This window comes from Canis lupus, chromosome 8 (genome assembly GCF_003254725.2).
Source record: "Canis lupus dingo isolate Sandy chromosome 8, ASM325472v2, whole genome shotgun sequence".
NCBI classification, from domain to species: domain Eukaryota; kingdom Metazoa; phylum Chordata; class Mammalia; order Carnivora; family Canidae; genus Canis; species Canis lupus.
Genome location: NC_064250.1, coordinates 26,807,208 through 26,828,080, shown reverse-complemented (window position 1 = coordinate 26,828,080; position 20,873 = coordinate 26,807,208). Strand labels below are relative to the sequence as shown.

General features: G+C 37.2%; 1 protein-coding gene across 2 annotated transcripts in view; it reads left to right on the top strand.

Moving 5' to 3' along the window:
• L2HGDH (L-2-hydroxyglutarate dehydrogenase) overlaps positions 1–20,873 on the top strand; it is a 38,684-nt gene that overhangs the window by 1,383 nt on the left and 16,428 nt on the right. Inside the window, exons 2-6 of one of the 2 annotated variants that reach the window (XM_025444144.3) lie at positions 1,957–2,072; positions 2,759–2,910; positions 9,084–9,215; positions 13,440–13,602; positions 15,008–15,042. In XM_025444144.3, the coding sequence (XP_025299929.1) occupies positions 1,957–2,072; positions 2,759–2,910; positions 9,084–9,215; positions 13,440–13,602; positions 15,008–15,042 (598 nt within the window). The remainder of the gene's footprint in view (positions 1–1,956; positions 2,073–2,758; positions 2,911–9,083; positions 9,216–13,439; positions 13,603–15,007; positions 15,043–20,873) is intronic. The other variant, XM_025444145.3, reaches the window with a different exon arrangement.

The following is a 20,873-nucleotide window of genomic DNA, read 5'->3' as shown; positions in this document are numbered from 1 at the left end:
CTTGTTCACATTTCATCGGTTTTTACATGCACTCATTTGTGTGTGATTCTATGCAATTTAATCATGTTAATTTGTGTAACTGCCACCACAAATAAAGAAATGTTTCATTGCCACAAAGACATCTCTTGTGTTACCAAATCCCTTTATATTCACATCCCGTCTCTCCACCCTTCCTAACCCTTGGCAACCACTAATCTATTCTCTAGCTCTAAGATTTTGTCATTTTGAGCATGTTGTATAAGCAGAGCCACACAGTATATAACCTTTTGAGATTGGCTCTTTTCACACAGCATAATGTCTTTGAGATTCATCCAAGATGTTGCCTATAATGACAGTGGATTCCCTCTAATTGTTCCATGGCATGGATGTATTACAGTTTGACCATTCACCATTTGAAGAACATCTGGACTGTTTATAATTTGGGACTATTATGAGTAAAGCTACTGTGAACATCTTATGTACAGGTTTTTGTATGAACATTGGTTTTTATTTTTCTGAGATAGATGCCCAGCAGCGTAGTTGCTCAGTCATGTTTAGTTAGTACATGCTTGATTTTTTTTCATTGTAGGCATGTTTTTTAATGTAGGGCCATAAGAGGAATATCCATTGAGAAATACTGAGCATTGATTTATAAAAGAAAAGTACACCAGAGGTTCCCAAGAAAGTATAAAACATGAAGTCATGCACCTGGGATCCAGGTTCTGAATGTTAGAATTTCCCTTACAGAAAGACTTGAGATGGGTGGAGTCCATATTTGGGACTAAAAAAGGGACCATTATATCCTTTAACATCTTCAACAATCCAAAGAATGGCCTGAGGAAGAGTGGGAGACCAATGATGTGGCCCAAATTGGGTAAGATATAAGCCCAAAGATCTGTTTTTCCTGCATATGAGTGAGCACAGAACAAAGGAAGTTGTGCCACCATCAAGGCCTAAAGCAATTATCTGATTTGAGTGGAGTGTGTTATACGATGGTAAAGATTTATTTTTTTTATTTTTAATTTTTAATTTAAATTCAATTAATGGCAAAGATTCATGTTTAGTTGGTAGAGCATGTGACTTTTGATCTCAGGGTGGTTCAAGGTCCACTTTGGGTGTGGAGCCAGTTAAGATTAAAAAACAACAAAAAACTAAAAGTAAAATTAAAAAATTTAGAATATTGGTTTATGTGCATGCTTTAAAGAGGCTTTTTAGAAATAACATATTAAAATATTTAATGATGTTTAGAATTTGCATCAAAATAATTTAGTGCAGGAAGGAGATGAAATAGGTGGGGTATTGAAAAGGCAAGATTGGCCATGTTCCTATCAAACTAGATTTGTTGGCCATGAGGTAGGTGCTAAAGGTAATCTTTTCTGCTTCTTGTTGCTGAATTGGTAGACTATACATGCCCTTCTTAATCTTTTTCTTTTAAAGATTTTATTTATTCATTTAAGAGAGAGAGGGTGTGTGCATACAAGCAGGGGGAGGAGCAAAGGGGGAAGGAGAAAGAATCCTCAAGCAGACTCATTACTGAGCGAGGGGGCTCATCTCATGACCCACAATCATGACCTGAGCCTCGGAAACCAAGAATCAGATGCAGCACAGATTGAGCCACCCAGGTGCCCCTGTACTTGAGTTTCAAGTGAATAGATGGTAGAGAAGAGTGTGATGCTTAACACAGTAACTGCAGATGCAGCCAGTCCTGGCAGAGGGCTATGGAGATTTAGAGATTGAGAGCAGCTTGGGGAACTTGCTGCCCTGCCTGCTGGGTGTAGCTGTTATACTACTGACCCAGCAATGCCGTAATTCTTAAAGGCTTTTCTGTTAAGAAGCCAATAGCATAAAGCCCAATAAATATTTGATTTTAATGATTACAAATTAATAGTTTGATCGTCCACTGATCATGAAAATTGTGCACACGAAGTTTGATGAGATCTACAGTAAACATGCTTTAAAGGTGACTTTCTCTTAAAGCTCATTTGACGTAGTCATTATTGGTGGCGGAATTGTGGGCCTTGCCTCTGCCAGAGCACTCATCCTGCGGCATCCAACACTTTCCATTGGTGTTCTGGAAAAAGAGAAACATCTAGGTATGTATAATATCAATGTTGCTCTTTGGGCCTAACCTGAGTACCTGCTCATTTTCTCAGTTCTACATCTTTTGTGTTGAATGTTGATGTTTGTACCCTAGTTTGGGTTCTTCATAAAGCAGAGCCTCAAACTAGAACTTGAGGTGATTTATTTGAGAGGTTGTTTAGGAGGCAGGAGCGAGGGGGTGTGCAGAGTAAACCGGAAAGGAGGAAAAGCCAAGGAGGGTACATTATCAAGGTTGCTGTTGTGAGCTTGATTCCTCTGGGACCTCTGAGGAGCTACATAAACATTTCAAGGGATTGTGCACATTTATCCATCAGCTAGTGTTTCTACTGTCTGAGGATTACCCCTAGGGATGTTGAGGCATAGTCTTTTCTCCCCTCACATCTTCACTGGTTAGGAAAGGCCCTGGGGCAGAATGCCCAAAGCTATAGTGGATGCTTGAAGTGGTTTACTTGTAGTGAGAGGTGGGTTTGTGTACCAGAGTTGTAACTGAAGTCAAGGATGGGCTGGGGGGAATGTGGCATGGTTACTAGAAGTTACCAGTGCTCTGCCTGTAAGAACAAAGTCAGGCGGAATTTTCAATAATGTGGTCTCTAATAGCTTTAGCTAGGTTTGTTCCTCCACTTTGTAGGTTTTCTATGCACTGTGTAGTTTCTCTTACCTTGTTTCTCTTGTCCGGTAGCTGTTCACCAGACTGGACATAACAGTGGTGTCATACATAGTGGCATTTACTACAAACCTGAATCTCTGAAAGCTAAATTGTGTGTACAAGGTGCAGCCCTCATCTATGAGTATTGTAAGCAAAAGGGAATTTCCTACAAGCAATGTGGCAAGGTAAGGCATTTTCCTAGGGCCTTGACTTAGAACTAGCATTTTTGGGTTTTTTTTTTTTTTTTTAGAACTAGCATTTTTGTAATGATGTTTAGTGTTGAATTTTTTTAAAAACTGGCTTTTCTTTCTTTATGTAATTTTCAAAATCTAATATTAGGAAATAACTTTAGAAAAGGTGGTATGACTAACTCCATGTAGTTTTAAACATAGATTTATTGACATACAATTCATATACCATATAATTCATCCTTTTATTAAAGTGTTCAGTTCGATTTTTTGTATATTCATAAAAGTGTGCAAGTATCAGCTCTAATTTTAGAACATAATCATCACCTTGAAAAGAAACCCTGTATCCATTAATAGTTGTTCCCAATACTTCCCACTTCCTATTTCTACCTCTCCCCAGCTCCTGGCAACCACTAATATACTTTCTGTCTCTGTGGATGCCTATTCTGGACATTTCCTATAAATAGAATTCTACAATATGTTATCTTATGTGACTGGCTTCATTTACTTAACATAATGTTCTCAAGGTTCATTCATCTTATGGCATGAATCAGAATTCATTTTTATATTCCATTGTATAGGTATACCACATTCTGTTTACCTCTATCAGTTGATAGACATTTGGGTTGTTTCCACACTTGACTTATGAATAATGCTACTGTGGACATTTTTGTACAAGATTTTGCATGGGCTTATTATGTTTTCATTTCTCTCAGATACATACCTAGGAGTGAAATTCCTGGGTCATTTGGTAACTCCAATTTTAACATTTTTAGGAACTGGCAAACTGGTTTTTCAAAATTGTGCACTACTTTAAATTGCCATCAGTGGGGCACTTGGGTGGCTCAGTGGTTGAGCAGCTGCTTCTGGCTCAGGGTGTGATCTTGGGATCCTGGGATGGAGTCCCACATCAGGCTCCCCACAGGGAGCCTGCTCCTCCCTCTTCCTATGTCTCTGTCCTCTCTCTCTCTCTCTCTGTCTCTCATGAATGAATAAATAAAATCTTTAAAAAATAAATTGCCGTGAGAAACTAATGATGATTCCAGTGTCTCTACATCCTGGCCAAAACCTGTTATTGTCTGTCTCTTTTATTTTAGTCATCCTAGTGGATGTGAAATGGTATGTCAATGTGGTTTTGATTTGCACTTCCCTAGTAATTAATGGTGCTGAGCATCTTTTCTTATGCTTATTGGCCACTCATTTATCTTCTTTGGAAAAAATGTCTATTCAAATCTTTTGTCCATTTAAAAATTGGGGTATTTGAAAAAATAAAAATAAAAATTGGGGTATTTGTCTCTATTCTTGAGCTGTATGTGTTTTTCATATATTCTAGATATAGCCCCTTATTAGCTATATGATATTTACTGAAACATTACAAAAATACTAAATTTTTATGTATAAAATAAAATAGTAATAATAGTAATAATAATATTTTAAATAATACTAAAAATTTTCTCCTATAGATTTTTCCTTTTTTTCTTTTAAGATTTTATTTATTTATTCATGACAGTCACACAGAGAGAGAGGCAGAGACACAGGCAGAGGGAGAAGCAGGCTCCATGCAGGGAGCCTGATGTGGGACTCGATTGTGGGACTCGATCCTGGGACTCTAGGATCAGGCCCTGGGCTGAAGGCAGCACTAAACTGCTGAGCCACCCGGCTGCCCTCCTTTTTACTTTCTTGATGATATATTTTAAGGCACAGAAGCTTTTAGTTTTGAAGCCCAGTTATCTTTTTTTCTTTTGTTGCTTATAGTTTTTGTGATGTGTCTCAGAAATCATTGCCTAACCTGAAAAATTACTCATACATTTTTTCTTCTAAGAGTTTTATTATAGCCTTAGCTCTAACATTTAGATCTATGATCACTCTCCCTCCCCCCATGAGTCGGTTTAATTCCAGGTGGTACAGAATTAGGGTAGATTGGCAGGAGTCTGGGCTGGGCTTACTCTGACTCAGAGCTGAGGTAGAAATGACTGAGTGAAAAGAAAAAAAGAGAAGATGAGCGACTGTCTGATTTTTTTTTTTTTAACAGAAGTTTATTCCTAAATGTACAACAGGATCCAAGATGACACTTTATTCTAGCTGTAGGTGGCAACAGATATGGTAGGTAATCTAGATGTTTAAACAGGAATTTAGAATGAGGGATCACCTTTGCCTCATAAGCCTGGGATCAAATCTGGCTTATTTTTTGCCAGATTTCTTAATTCCAACTGTGGCCAGAAGATCCTTTTCTGCAGCTTTCACTTTTAGCCCTCAAATGTCTTCTCTTTTTGTTTCTGCTTAAGTGCTTTATCTTCCTAGTTCATTTTCTTAGCCTGCTTCTTTGGCTATTTCAGCTTCACAGCTGGCCTACTGTTCTTTCCTGAGACCCTGCCATCAGAAGCAGAGTCCCCTACTCCACTGCCTGCACCTGTACTTCCAGTATATGATCACTTTTAAATTGATTTTGGTATATAGTGTGAAGAAGGGGCTCAACTTCATTCTTTTGCATGTGACTAGGCAGTTGTCTCAGCACCATTTATTAAAAAAACTATTCTTTCTACATTGTTTTGGCACTTTTATTAAAGGTTGGTTGAGGGCGCTTAAGTGGTGCAGTCAGACATCTGACTCTTGGTTTTAGCTCAGGAAGTGATCTTGGTCATTAGATCGAGTCCCACATCAGGCTCCACGCTCAGCGAGGAGTCTAGTTGAGTCTCCCTCTCCCTCTGTTCTTCCTCTCCATGCTCTCTCTCTCTCTCTCTCTTTAAAATGAATAAATAAATCTTTTAAAAAGTTAGCTGAGCATCAATGTAATAGGGCATGTTTAGGATTCTCAATTCCATTCCATTGATGTGTGTCTATCCTTATGCCAATACCATAGTATCTTGATTATGATGGCTCTTTATTATATTTTGAAATCAGGAAGTGTGAGTCATCCAACTTTGTCCTTTTTCCAGGATTGTTTTGGCTATTCTGGGTCCCTTGCATTTCTATATGAATTTTAGGGTTGGTTAGTCAGTTTTTCCAAAAAGCAAAAACAAAAACAGTGGAAATTTGATAGAGATCATGCTGAATCTATAGATGAATTTGGGGAGTATTGCCATTTTAACAATACTAAATCTTGCAAACAATGAAAATGGGAATATCTTCTCATTTTTAAAGATCTTCTTTAATTTCTTTCAGCAGTGTTTTGTATTTTTCAGTGTACAGGTGTTACACTTTTTTGTTAAACTCATTCCTTGGTATTTTATTCTTTTTGATGCTTTTGTGAGGGGAATTGTTTTCTTAATTTCATTTTAGATTATTCATTGCTAATGTATAGAATATGATTGCTTTTTATATATTCCTTTCTCTTACAACCTTGCTAAATTCATTCTAATAGTTTTTTGTGTATGTGTGTATTCCTTAGGATTTTTTATATGCAGGATCATGTCATCTGCAAATAAGATAGTTCTACTCTTTTTCAGTTTAGATACCTCATATATATATATATATATATATATATATATATATATATATATATTTTTTTTTTTTTTTTTTTGCCTAATTTTCCGGGTAGAATCACAGATACAGTGTTGAATAGGAGAAGTGAAAATGGACATCCTTGTATTGCTGCTGATCTTAGGGAGAAAGCATTCAATCTTTCACTATTTAATATAATGCTAGTTGTCGGTTTTTTGTAGATGCCCTTTATCAGATTGAGGAAATTCCTTTCTATTACTAGTTTGCTAAATTTTTTTGTTTGTTTTTCTCAAGATTTTTAAGTAATCTCTATACCCAGCATGGGGCTCAAACCCACAACCTGGGATCAAGAGTCACATGTTCTGCCAACTGAGCCAGCCAGATGCCCCAAGTTTGTTACAGGTTTTTTTTTTTTTTTTTTTTTTTTTTTTTTTTAATCATGAAAGGGTATTGGATTTTCTCAAATGCCTTTTCTGCTCCTATTGAGAAACAATCATGTTTTTATATTCTATTACTGTGGTATATTACATTAATTGACTTTTGGATGTTATATTAAATTGATCTCACATTCTTGTAATAGATCCCACTTGGTCACAGTGTATAATCTTTTTTATATGTCACTGCACTTAGTTTACTAGTATTGTGTTCAGGATTTTTGCATCAATATTCATATGGAATATTGGTCTGCAATTTATTTTCTTTTGATATCTGTGTTTGATTTGGGTATCAGGCTATTACTGGCCTCATGGAATTAGGTAGGAAGTATTCCCTCTTCTTCTGTTCTTTGAAAGAGTTTATGCAGAATTGGAGCTAATTTTTCTTTAAACATATTGGCAGCATTCATGTGTAAAGGAAGCCCTTGGGCCTGAGCTTTTCTTTATGGGAAGTTTTAAAGTTATTTAGTCTCTTTGCTTGTTATAGGCCTATTCAGATTTTCTTTTTCTAGTTGAGTCAGTTTCAGAAGTTTGTGTTTTTCTAAGAACTTTTCCATTTCATATAGATTATCTCATTTGTTGCTATGTACTTTTCATAATAATGCCTTATAAGTCTTCATGTAGTTTTTAAGAATAACAATTTCTTGTTGCTATTAAAGATGCTATGAAGCTTTTTAAAAATAATGTGGAATAATGATCCTGACATAGAGTTAAGTGAAAAAAGCAAGATATAAAACAGTATTTACACTTTTTATGTTAAATTGTAAGGTTCTTTATATATTCTGGATATTAGACATCAGCTATACAATTTGTGAATATTTTCACCCATTCCTTGGGTTGCTTTTCACTTTCTTGATAGTGTCCTTTTATTCCACTTCTATTTTTATTGTTAGTTATTTGTTGATTTATTTATTTTTAAAAAATATTTTATTTATTTATTCATGAGAGACACAGAGAGAGAGAGAGAGAGGCAGAGACACAGGCAGAGGGAGAAGCAGGCTCCTTGCAGGGAGCTCAACGTGGGACTTGATCTTGGGTCTCCAGGATCACACCCTGGGCTGAAGGCGGCGCTAAACTGCTGAGCCACCCAGGGATCCCCTGTTTGTTGATTTAAATAACCTTTATACCTTGATTAAAAGTATTATTTTGGGATCCCTGGGTGGCGCAGTGGTTTGGCGCCTGCCTTTGGCCCAGGGCGCGATCCTGGAGACCTGGGATCGAATCCCACGTCCGGCTCCCGGTGCATGGAGCCTGCTTCTCCCTCTGCCTGTGTCTCTGCCTCTCTCTCTCTCTCTCTCTCTCTGTGTGTGACTATCATAAATAAATAAAGAAAAAAAAATATGAAAAAAAAAAGTATTATCTCATGAAATTCTGGTAACTTCTTGCTACAAAGTAGCAATTTGTGAATTCTAATGTACCTTGAACATGCATCTGTTGCTTTTCTTTGCCAGTAGCTGTTAAGAAACTATCTCAAACCGATAGTTTGCCCAGAAGTAAATAGAAAAAGAATCCTGGGATCCCTGGGTGGCGCAGCGGTTTGGCGCCTGCCTTTGGCCCAGGGCGCGATCCTGGAGACCGGGATCGAGTCCCACGTCAGGCTCCCGGTGCATGGAGCCTGCTTCTCCCTCTGCCTCTCTCTCTCTCTCTGTGTGACTATCATAAATAAATAAATAAAAAATATTAAAAAAAAAAAAAAAAAGAATCCTGAGGAAAGTTGATTAATTTACTGTTTTTTTTCCTCTGCAATAGAATGCATTAGTAAATTGTTTATAATATACTTTATTCCAGGAAAAATAATTGGTAGTTTTCTGTTAGTGATATCCCATTATACTGAATACCACTGACTTTCTGATATATTGATATTTTATATACTATTATAGAAATAAAGCCATTCTGGTTTTTTGTTGGTTTTGGGCTTTTGTTTTGTTTTTGTTTTTTTTTTTTTTAATTGTAAAAACTATGCTGCCAAAGTTACTCTTCCCCTTTGGGATTGAGGGAGTGATGGCAGTAACAATTGCTGTTGCCAAGATTCATGTAGCAACTATGATAGCAGAAGTGGAAATTGAGGCTACATCTCATTTTTGGGTAAAATTTGTTCTAATGTAGTGTTCTTAAGACAACTGTTTTTTAATGGAGAAGGAAAGAAATTGAGGTCATGAAGAAAGGAAGAAGTAGATAAAAATCAACCAAATTTGAATCATGTGATTATTTATTTTTATTGACTTTATCTTTTATAGCTGATCATATGTTTAACTTGCTATATTCCTTATTGTGGGTTTTGGGTTTCTTTCAAAGCTTATAGTAGCTGTTGAACAAGAAGAAATTCCCAGACTTCAGGCCCTGTATGAGAGAGGCCTCCAGAATGGTGTCCAGGGCCTGAGGCTAATCCAACAGGAGGATATAAAGAAGAAGGAGCCATATTGTAGGGTAAGTGATTCACTAACCCCACATACTTGCTCACAAGGACATTTTCATTTAGGGCTCGGTCCTGTGACATGGAAGCTGAGGGTAAATTTACAGGAAGCAAGAATCACTACTTCTGGGACAGTGAGGTAACAGCCACAAGAGGGCATTACCACATTTCTGAACACCTGATTTCTTCTTTCCCTTTGAGAAAATACCAAATCTGAAAAACATAAGCAAAGACAATATCTCTCTGAGATGGTGAATGAATGACTAATTAAAACAAAACAAAACAAAACAAAAACAAAAAAACAACAACAAGGCACATTCATCAAATATCTTATTTTTGTTGTCTGTTTCTTTTAGGCTTTGGGCAAATGCTACCAGTCTAAGCCAGGGTTGGCAATACAATCTGTGGGCCAAATCCAGACTGCTAACTGTTTTTTATGGCCTATGAACTAAGAATAGTCTTTACATTTTTAAATGGTTGAAGAAAATTAAAAGAAGAGTATTTTGTGACACAGAAAATTACATGAAATTAAAATTTCAGTGTCCAGAGATATTTGTAGGAATACACCTATTTTTTGTATTGTCTCTGGCTGCTTTTGTACCAAATAGCCAAACTGAGTAGTAGCACTAGAGATCATAAGCCCCATTTTAACAAAAACATTTAGTGGCTGGCCGTTTACAGAAAAGATTGCCAGGCTCTGGTCTAAATAGTTGGGATTATTTAATAGCTACTGAAGGATTTGGGCAGGAGAATGGCATGTAAAATATGCCAATTTAGGACAATTAATCAAGTTTCTGATACATAGGATGGAATTGGACTGGACATGGGGAAAAGGGCACCTTGATTTAGGGGCAAGAGCCAGCTGGAACAACAGTCATTGTCTGTTGTGGACCTCTGTGAGGGGCTTTAAGGAGCGGAAGGAATAGGAAGAGGAGTCCATGCTTTATAATCATGCTTGACTCCTAAAAAACAAACAAACCAGCTTCTCACACATCACAAGGTGAAGGATGAGTCCGGGTATTATTCTGTGTACCTGACCATGTGATCTTCACAGGTCCCAGAATGAGTAGATGAGCTATGTGTATGTGGATAATCAAATTACATATCTACATGTAATTTTGTGTCTTATAAATGAAGAAAGTGATTCAGTTACTTTCCTACGATTACACAGGTCCTAAAGAGTCCCTGCCCTCAGATCTAATTCAGAACTGGTATTGTTTCTGTTCTGTTCAGCCAACATTTTCTTCTTAACTATGTGCCAAACGCTTTGTTAGACTGTAGATATGAGGATGAGTAAGATATGGTGGTCAGCCTAAAGAAAGGTATAGTGCAGCAGAAAATATTTTAATATAGAGATAAGTATTTTGATAGAACTGATAATCTGTCATATCAATGTAAGGGAAAGCTTTTAGCTTCATCTAGGAATTTAGGAAAGCCTTGAGATGAGCCTTCACTTGAAAGATGAATAAGGAGTGTAACTTATAAAGGAGTTATAGCCTGCTTTTCTCTGAGGACTCTGCAGAATTGATCTACTTTATATAATGCCACATTAGCATTGTCTGATACTTTATATAATGCCACATTATAATTATTTATGCCTAGGTGTATTTAGTGGTGGAAAGGTATGGTGGAAAATTTAGTATGGTTATTTCATAAAGGTCTAGAGTGAATCCTCTCCTGGTCCTTAAACCTTACTACTACTACCAGGAGTAGGGGGCAAAATTTCTAGTATATGGGTTCATTTCTGTTTCTTCCAGGCTCTCCAGAAAGAAAAAGTTTATCAGGGCAGCTCTAAAGGGTGTTTTGGACCAGATCTCTTTAAGAAGATTAAATATCCCCAAAAGGGGCACCTTGAAAGTTTTTGTAAACTTTGTTTTTGGAGGATTTCTCTCAACAGTCCTCTTTTTGTGCAAATCCTGACTGCTCACTCTCACCTTAGCTTTTATGATCCTTTTGCCTTTTCTTTAACGCTGTTGGTCAACCACACGTTCGTCTGTTCCTCTCTCTCTCCTCCTGACTGATTTCCAACTCCCAATTTTGTGTCCTGCTTGCCTGGTTCTTTTCCAGCCACTGACCTACAGTAACCTCAGATTTCAAGCTCTGACCTGCTAACCTGTACAATGCATGCCCAGCCTCCTGGCTGACAGCCAGCCTGTCTACCAGCCCCATCCTGGGCCAGGGCATTGGATTGCTTAGCTGCAATGACTCACTCTACATTCCCCCAACATACATGTATAGTGGGGCATACCAGCATCTCATGAGGAGGAATAAAACCAACACTAGAAAGAGAAAGAAAGAAGGGAGACCTTTAAGCGAAGGTCTAGATGCAGGAGAAATTTAGTATGTTTGGTGACAGCCCTCAGAAGTTCATTCATTCAGTAAATATTTGAGTGCCTTCTGTGTGTCAGGCATTGTGCTGGGTAATAGGAAAATAAGATGAATAAGGAAGATATTTGGGATTCCAAAAAACTATTGATATAAGCACTTTTACAGCGTGTTTTTATCCCTCTTTTATCTTATTTGTCATGTAGTTTTATGTGAGATGAGAAGTTTCTGTGACTAAGCTCTTGATATTATCCTAAGTTAGTTTCCAAGGTTATTGTACCCCAAATACTATTTATAGTTTGAAGTTGGATTATAGCCATTGACATGTGAATTTGGAGGTGGTCAGGCAATATAAGGTCTATGTAAAAATCTTAAATATGTATCTACTATGTAAGACAGAATGACATCTATGTTTGGCAAATGATTTCATATTCTGGAAGCAAGGGTCAAGTTTAACATATGTTACTTTCAATTTGTGACAAGAGACTATTGTGTGTTTTGTGAGCCTTTAGTTGTAGTGTGATCTGGCCATTTGGAATTAGTGGTCAGGGATGGGTGGCAAAGTCAAAAGCTTTAAAGGTTAAGCAGGTAAATGTACTGGAGTAGGGGTGAGGCTGATTACGAGAATGAGACATGTAAAATAATACTATTAGATATTATTGTAAAACTGCAACAACACCAGTTCCATGCTGACCAAACGAGAAGATGGCAGCATTTACCAGCCACACATAGCTTCTGGGCATTAGTTGTCCTGGGATCCAGTCTACCACCCTCTTAGGGGAAACAGATTGGGAGAACTGATATACTCACATACATAGTAAGGCAACAAAAAATGATGCTGTTTTCAAGGATTCACCAAAGTCTAGTCATTAGTTGGTATGTGAAATTCTGTTCTTAAGAATTTGAGAAGGCCACTGAACATTCAACATTTATTCTAAGAAATTAAATAAGTATGATTATAAATCATTCATCTATAGAGTTTGAGCATGTCTTGAGTGGCAAAACAAGAAACAAAAAACCCCACAAAACAACAATAACAACATAACAACAATAACAACAAGCAGCTCAGGCTGTTAATTTCTCTATTATCTGAAGAGAAAGTGAGTTAACCACATAAAATCTCCATTCAGTATTTGTAGTCCTGAAGATAGTCTGTAGTAAATCGAATCAGCACTCTGCAACATTGTAAATAGAACAACTCTGAGTCTTCACTGAGTGTGCATGACATATGATACACTACTGGGAAAATCTCAGTAGAGTTTATTTAAAACAATCATTTGGTTATACAGAATTTGACTCAGATATGAGTCAGAATCAGGTATGATGAGGGATGAATAAAACTGAAAAACTCATTGTAGCAGCTAGAAGAACCCAGCAAAATTAATTCCCCTACAGAGGAGAATTATTTCCTGAGTACAGAGATTTTCTTATTTAGCTAATATTATTTATTTCTTAGACATATTCAACATCAGATTTAGGCACTGAATTTTTTTTATTAAAATTTATATTATTTTTATTTTACTTTTTAAAAATATTTTATTTATTTATTCATGAGAGACACTGAGAGAGAGGCAGAGACATAGGCAATGGGAGAAGCAGGCTCCCTGGAGGGAACTTGATCTCAGGACCCTGGGATCATGACCTGAGCCAAAGGCAGGCAGTCAACCACTGAGCCACCTAGGTGCCCCTAAATTTTTTTTAATTCAATTTGCCAACATATAGTATAGCACCCAGTGTTCATCTCATCATGCCTACATCTCATGTAGGCACTGAATTTCTGCCTGAAATGATGATGAATGCTATCTATCAAAATTAGCAGTAAAAAAATTCAGTCCCAAGTAAAATTTATTGAACAACTTATTCTCGATGATTTTTATTTGTATGATCTTGACTTTTTCATAATCCTATCCTAGGGCCTAATGGCTATTGATTGCCCATACACTGGCATTGTGGATTATCGACAGGTGGCTTTGTCATTTGCCCAGGATTTCCAAGAAGCAGGTGGCTTTGTCTTGACCAATTTTGAAGTAAAAGATATTGAAATGGCTAAAGAAATTCCTTCAAGAAGTAAAGATGGTAAGGCATCCTTATCTTTTCTTTTGAATACTTGTATTGACTTCTGAACGAACTTGGGACTGTTTTTGGCTGGGATGGTACTGACAGGAGGGCCACCAGGGGCTAGGCTAAAGTAGGGTGCAGAACTGGATGCAGGTGCAGAAGGGATGAATATGGGATTGGATGTTGGGAGAACCGGAGCTTCTGGTGTCTTGTGGTGATAGAACTTTAGCATTGATTGGACACTACTGACTGATGCTAAAACCTGAACTGCCTAGGCTGTTAATGGAAAACTAGCCTCCAGACACTTGCTTATTCTGTAGATTACAAGATTACAGTCAGAATTCCTTGCAAATGCTTATTAAAAATGCAGATTTCAGGGTACCTGGCTGGCTTAGTTGGAAGAGCATGTGACTCTTGATCTTGGGTTTGAGCCCCATGTTAAATGTAGAGATTACTTTAAAATCCTTAAGAAAAACACAGATTTTAGCATCACCTAGTCTTACTGAGTAAGACTGTCTGGAGATAGGGTATGACTCAGCCATTTTGAACTCTCCCTGCCCCCCACCATTGTAGACTACTTAGAGTTTGTTTTGTTTTGCTTTATTTGGAGGAAAATTGTTTTAAAACCAAATGAATTGGTTTGTAACCTTGAACATTTTTTTTGACATTTTTGCTATTGGGAAATTTGAAGGAGAAAAAGTGTAGTTCTCAGTTCTTCCTTAACAGATTTTTAAGGAGATTTGGGCCATCTGAATCATTCTCCCAGGGCCCTTCTAAATTGCAATATGATGAACAAAATCATTAAATTATTAAGATTAGTATTGATAGGTAGCATAAAATCAAATTTATGATACAAACAGATCATATTATTTACTTGATATACATATGCTTTTTGAGACTTTGGGATTCCATGTGCCTAATTGGGATTTTATAGTTTTTTATATTTTATAGTATTTTATACATAGTTTATTATTGGAACTTTTTGTGTTGTGATAACTTTTGCTTCTCTATGAAGCCTAGAATCTGCAAAGACTCAGTTTACAACACTTAGACAAAAAGCTCTCATTAGTCCTTTGTGAAAATACATACTGATTAATGATTATCTATTTGACAGCTTGGTTTCTAGGATTGTAGTTCAGAGAAAAGCTGGGACTCCCTATGTTGGATCTGAGATGGGGAGTGGTCTATAACCATAGATTCAATGAATTAAAACAAGTTTTAAAATATGCCAGAGTTTTATATATTATCAAATATGAACTAGTTTAGTTTTATTACTTTGTAAAGAGCATTAGAATGAAAAGTAGGAGGCACTCATAGTTACAACAGAAGAAAATTGTTTAAATTTGTTACTAGGATAGTGTATCAAAAATGTAGGCCTTCTTTACTAAAAATAAATCTTCCACTAATTCTTTTTTTTTTTCAGAGATGAAATATCCAATCATTATTAGGAATACAAAGGTAAAAATTGTTAACACTACTTTCATCTATGTTATCTACTTTCATCTCTTCTCTTCCCTTAAAAAATTGAATTAATTACAATGTTGTTTTCTATGTCCTTGAGTGAATTTTGTCTAATGCAGAAGTTATTCTGAGAGAAATTCTTTGAAAGCAATTTAAAGCTTACTTTTTTTCTAAAAGGGTATCAACTTGGAAATGTCACGAAGTGATTGTGCCAGCAAAGAATAGGATTATTAGCATTTGCAGGCAAAACTGATAAATATTTTATTGCTCCACCTACTTACCTGCATTAACTTATTAACTCTCTACCAGTTAGAGGACTTTGGTGGAGGGCAGATTGCTCAGAAGGAAATGAACTGCTTTCCTTCATCTCCATGAGCCTAAAATGAGAGCTATTGAATGGCATAGGAGCATTGCATTCACTATATATTCCCTGAATGATCAGAGTTCAATCATGTGAACAGAGTCATTCATGAGTGTTATAGGATTTATTATAGGAATTAGATCTTACACAGCTGTGAAGTGATCTGGGGAAGCACAAGTTCAGAAGGGGAATTGGTAAATCAAAGGCATCTCCAGCCAGTCTGGGAAGCCAAGTGTGTCCATCTGCTAAAGTGGGACTGTAAATGGGAAGCTCATGAGGCATTCTGGGGGAGCTCTTGCCTCTCACTCAAGTAGAGGGCTAGGGCAGTACTTTGTAGGATTAGTAGTTGGGAAGCAGAGCTAGATATGGAGCTATAATTCACTTAGCAGTGGGTTTTTGTCACCCCATTGGACTAGAATGACCTTCAGAGAATAATGGCTGCTGCCTTTCTTATGCCTGACAAATCATATGCAATTCCTCTTTTGGTCAACTTTAAGTTAGAACCATTACAGGGAAGGGGATTGTGTCGGTTATAGTTCCCAGCTTAACCAAATTGACAGTTAAACTCCTGCAGGCCATCCCTTTTCAACTTGGCATCCATTCACACCCCTTATAACCACATCTAACTTCCAGATACACACAGTAGTAAAATTACGATTCCATTTGCAAGATGCAACCGTCTTTTATATACAGCTGAAAATATGCTAACTCTCCAAAAAAGATATGAAGTCCACTCAATCCATCTCTGTGATTTTCATTTCTGTTTAGCTGAGTCACATTCCCTCCTTGTGATCCTTTAACTTAAATACTGAGATATAAGGCTAACTAACCACTATTTAAATATATTAGATCAATAGCTATTAACTGGAGGTGACTTTGCCACCCAGGAGATACTCAGCAATATCTGGAGACATTTTTGGTTGTCACAATTGGTGGAGGAGGTAAGCACTACTGGCATTTAGTGGATAGAGGCCAGGGATGCTAGATGTGAGGGATAGGCCCCACAGTAAGAAGTCTCTGGTCCCAAACATCAGTGGCAATGAGGTTGAAAAACCCTGTGTTAGATAATGGAGAAATCATAGAAATGGGTGTATCAGTCTTCCTGTTTACCACAACAGAATACCACAGACTGGATGGGTTAGGGAGTAGAAATTTATTTTCTCACAGTTCCAGAGGCTAGCAGTCTAAGATAAAGGTGCCATCGGGTTTGGTGTCTGTTGAGATCTCTCTTCTTGGCTTGTGGATGGTGGCCTTCTTGCTGTGTCCTCACATGGCCTCTTCTCTATGCGTGCACATGTGCAGAAAGAGCAGTCTGTAGTATCCCTTACTCTTATAAGCGCAGATTAGGTGACCTCATTTAACCTTAATTACCTCCCCAAAGGCTCTATCTCCAAATACAGTCACATTAGGAGCAGGGGCTTCAGCAAATGCACTTGTGGGAGGTGGACACAATTCAGTCCATAATAATGAAGATAAAGAAAGAATTGGTTAATATATAGACAAATATATTTATTTCAAAGTCAGGAAAGAATACTCATAACTACACATTCTTCATTTCTCTCACTGATCACATGGTTATAGCTGATATTTATAATTTCCTTCTTCCATTAAATATTCCATAGCTCCTTTGCCCTTGGCAAGCATCTCAACTAGTCATGTTCCAGTTTGGTGGGATAACTCAAACCTTAATTCCTGCAGTGTCTGTGGCATTAGTAGCCCTGGCTATTTTGCGTTGTGATATTTTCCATGAACTTTTATATCAATACATAGAAATACTAAGAGAAACCCCCAGGAGATCTATATTGGGGACATCTTTCTGCTTATCATCCTCAAGCTCTCTGTGTGGTAGCAACTCTAATTCTCCTTGAGACTCATTTTCAGTTTCCCCTTTCAGGACAGTAATCCTCTCGCCTGTTGATTCACTGACACAAGGAACCCAAAGTGGTTAGGTATGGCAGTATCAACTTATAGGTTAATGGAACCATTTTTTATTCTCTAATGGAAGCAATTTCCCTTGGGAACTAAGACTTCTAAATATCAGAATCCAAAATTGTGGAGATAGAAAGCAAAAATTCCACTAGTTGATTAATTTAATAGTAAATTAAATTTACTATTAAATTTAGCCCTTTCTATCCCTTGATTTCCAAACCTGTGAATCCTGGCTGGGAGAAATACCATATGTAAATCATATAGAGCATCCTGGAAGACTTTGTCCCAGCCCTGCAAGGTGTTGCTAGCCAGTGAATTCTGTTTTGAATCTTCAAAAACACATTGTACTTTTTGTCACCTAGCAGCTTCAGGGCAATGGAGAAAATGGTCAGATCAGTGAATTCCACAAGAATGAGCTTATTGTTATACTTCATTTGTTGTGAAATAAGCTCACTGATCAGAAGTAATGCTTCTGGGCAAAATACCGTAATGGTGAATAAGGCATCCTGTAGGTTCACAGATGGTGGTTTCCTCAGAAATATTGTAGGCAGGGAAGACAGATCTATATTCAAGCAAGTATCTGTTTCAGTGAGGACTAAGTGCTGGCCCTTTTTTTTTTTTTTAATTGAAGTGGTCCAGGGACCATATTAGTGGCTCTACTGATCTCTGCAGTTGGCAGATTGAATATTTAGCAGTGGCTATAGCCAGATCAGCCTTGGAAGTAAGTCCGTGTTGATGAACCCAGGCATCACCTCCATCCTTTTTGCTATAACCATTTAGTTCATGAAGCTATTAAGGACAGGGGTGCTTGGGGAAAGAAGCTTATTAACATCCATAGAGCAGGTCATCTTGTCTACTGGTTATCACGATCTTCGTCTGCCATGGCTACTCTCAATGAGCATTTATATGGAACTCAAATATCACTCTTTGAGCTTGTTTGGAAAGGTCCATTCACATACCTTTTTTTCAGAGCTCCTTTTCCTAACCAACCAGCCATAACATTAGTTATTGCACATGAAGCAATATAGATCCATACTTCTATCCACGTTTCCTTCTAGGTGAGATAAACAACAGGTATGGTGTTCAAAGTTCTGCCCACTGGGAACTTTTACCTGCATCACAGTCCTTCAGGGTCATTCCTAAGTGGGGCTCTGGTTTTAGTTATTCACTTTCAAGTAACCAGAATTTGTGCAGAACCATTTATAAAATAGGCTTGTATTTTTTCTTCCTTGACCAGATGATCGTAGAGAACTTCTCATAGGGCCACAGGGCAACTTGAGAAGGAGGAAGTAATTTAGCAGGACTAGGGGTCATGGGAATTTGAGCCACCTGCCTCTATACCTTATGTGTGCCTGCAGGACCTATACATCCCTCATCTTATATATTTTGCTACCCCTTGATGACAGAATACTGCTGTACACACCCAGTTTTGGGGCGTGGTGAATCAGACAACATACAATCAATAATGGGTAGTTCACGTGGTAACTTACTGACCTGTGGTCAAGTGTTGAGTCAAAGCCAGATACACTTTCTCAAAAGGAAGACAGTTATCTGCAGAGGATGGTATAAATTTCCTCCAAAATCCTAAAGTTCTGTGTTGTGATTTGCCTATAGGGACCTACCAAAGTCTCCATAAAACATCGCTGTCTGCCACAGACACCCTGATCAGATCTACAGGGTCATGTGCTCCAAGTGACTGACAGAGCATCCAGGATCTCCATTCAAAGAAGGATTAAAAGTCTGTTTCTGTTCCTGCCCTCATCGAAGGGCCATTTTCACTAGAGTATGGCATTATGTGATGGAAGATATGCAGGGGCCTCTGGGATTCCAGCGAATATGTATTTTACCCACAGTTGCTGTAGCTGTTGCCTTTTATTTTGGCATTTACCTTTAATATAGTTCAATATAATTAAACATTTTTTATAATTAAATTTTTTAAGTCAACTTACCAAATTGGACATCTGTGCTTTTATGAGAAGCTAAAAGAGGTTAAATTAAGAATAAATTTTTGGGGGGCGAGGGGGCACCTGGGTGGCTGAGTTGGTTGTGTCTGACTATTTTAGCTCAGGTCATGATCTCAGGGCTGTGAGATCAAGCTCCGTGTCAGGCTCCGTGCTGGGTATAGAGCCTGCTTAAGATTCTCTCTCTTCCTTTCCCTCTGCCCCTCCCTCTCCTCCCTCTGTAAAAAAAAAAAAAAAAAAAAAAAAAAAAGAATACTTTTAGGGGAGAGGATTTGCAAACTAAAGATTAATGCATTGCATATAGGGAAAAAGTCTGTTTAACTTCTGAAATAGCAGTAGAGATGCATAGTTTATTTTTTTAAAGAAATTTTTATTTGAACAAATATATCATTCAGTGTGTTTACCTAAATTTCAATTTTGGATGTGAAGTTAATGTGTTACTAAATTTAATTATTATTTCATGGATATTATAAAATTATTTCAGGGACCTATGACAGTTTTTAGTCATTCCTTTCTGTAGTACTATTCCCTGAGTTTTTAAAAGAGAAATTCTAGGTTTTTGTATGCTGGTACTATTCTACAAATTCTCATATCTTTACATTTATCATAAGTCTTATTTACATTTTATGTTGTAAGAACAAAAGAATTGCTGACCTTTCAAGTAGGAACTAGCAGATTTATATCACATAAGAATATTTCATGTACTTGTGGCATACCTCTAGATGAACAGGAAGATATTAGCCTATTTAGAAGAAGGCATTTTTTGTTTTTGTTGACATAGCACTTTTGACTTCAAGGATCTTAAAACTATCATGTTTTAGCCTAGCTAATTTGAGTTCTTTATGAAAAAGTTCCATCCGATTTCTGTCAGAAGTGTGAGTTGTATAACTTGAAAAGAGGCTTACCTTTGTAGCTAGACAAAATAGAATGTAAAGATAGAATAAGACTGAATCAGTAAGAGCTGGAAAGAATGTTGAGACAGATAAGTCTGAGGTCTCAGAAACAGGTTTTCCAAGAAAGAAGTCTAGGAACAGGAAATTACCTGGAGCAGGGGGTCCTAGTTGTTTACTCTTGTAAGAATTAAAGAGGGAAATTAGAACATGGTAGGGAATTGGGGTTAAATGAAATCATTTAGGAAACAGGGTGACAAATTGGCTAATGCTGGCAGAGTAAAGCAAAAAATATGCAGATAATCACAAAATAAAATTTATAGGAAAATGTAACAGCCTAAGATTAGTAGTCTCCTAGTTGTTAAAGCAAGCCTTAACTCTATAGTGTGTGTTCTCAGTAAATGTGGATTGAAAGGATGAAATTTCAAAAGTAGCCTCGATTTGCAAAGTAAATATTGATCAGGAAAGAGAAATTGGTTGGTGGATTGGAATTGAGCAAGATTATTGAGTGTGAAGCAATCTAAGAGTAGCAGGATAGTTGCTCATAGATAAGACAGGAGAAGTCTGAAATACAGAGGAGGCCATATTGGCGGAGGCTACCCATTTAAATGAAGTTTGCTTCTTATACAACAAATAGTTAAGTTTCATGGTAAATCTTAGTAAAATAGGGGGGTATATATTTGTCTG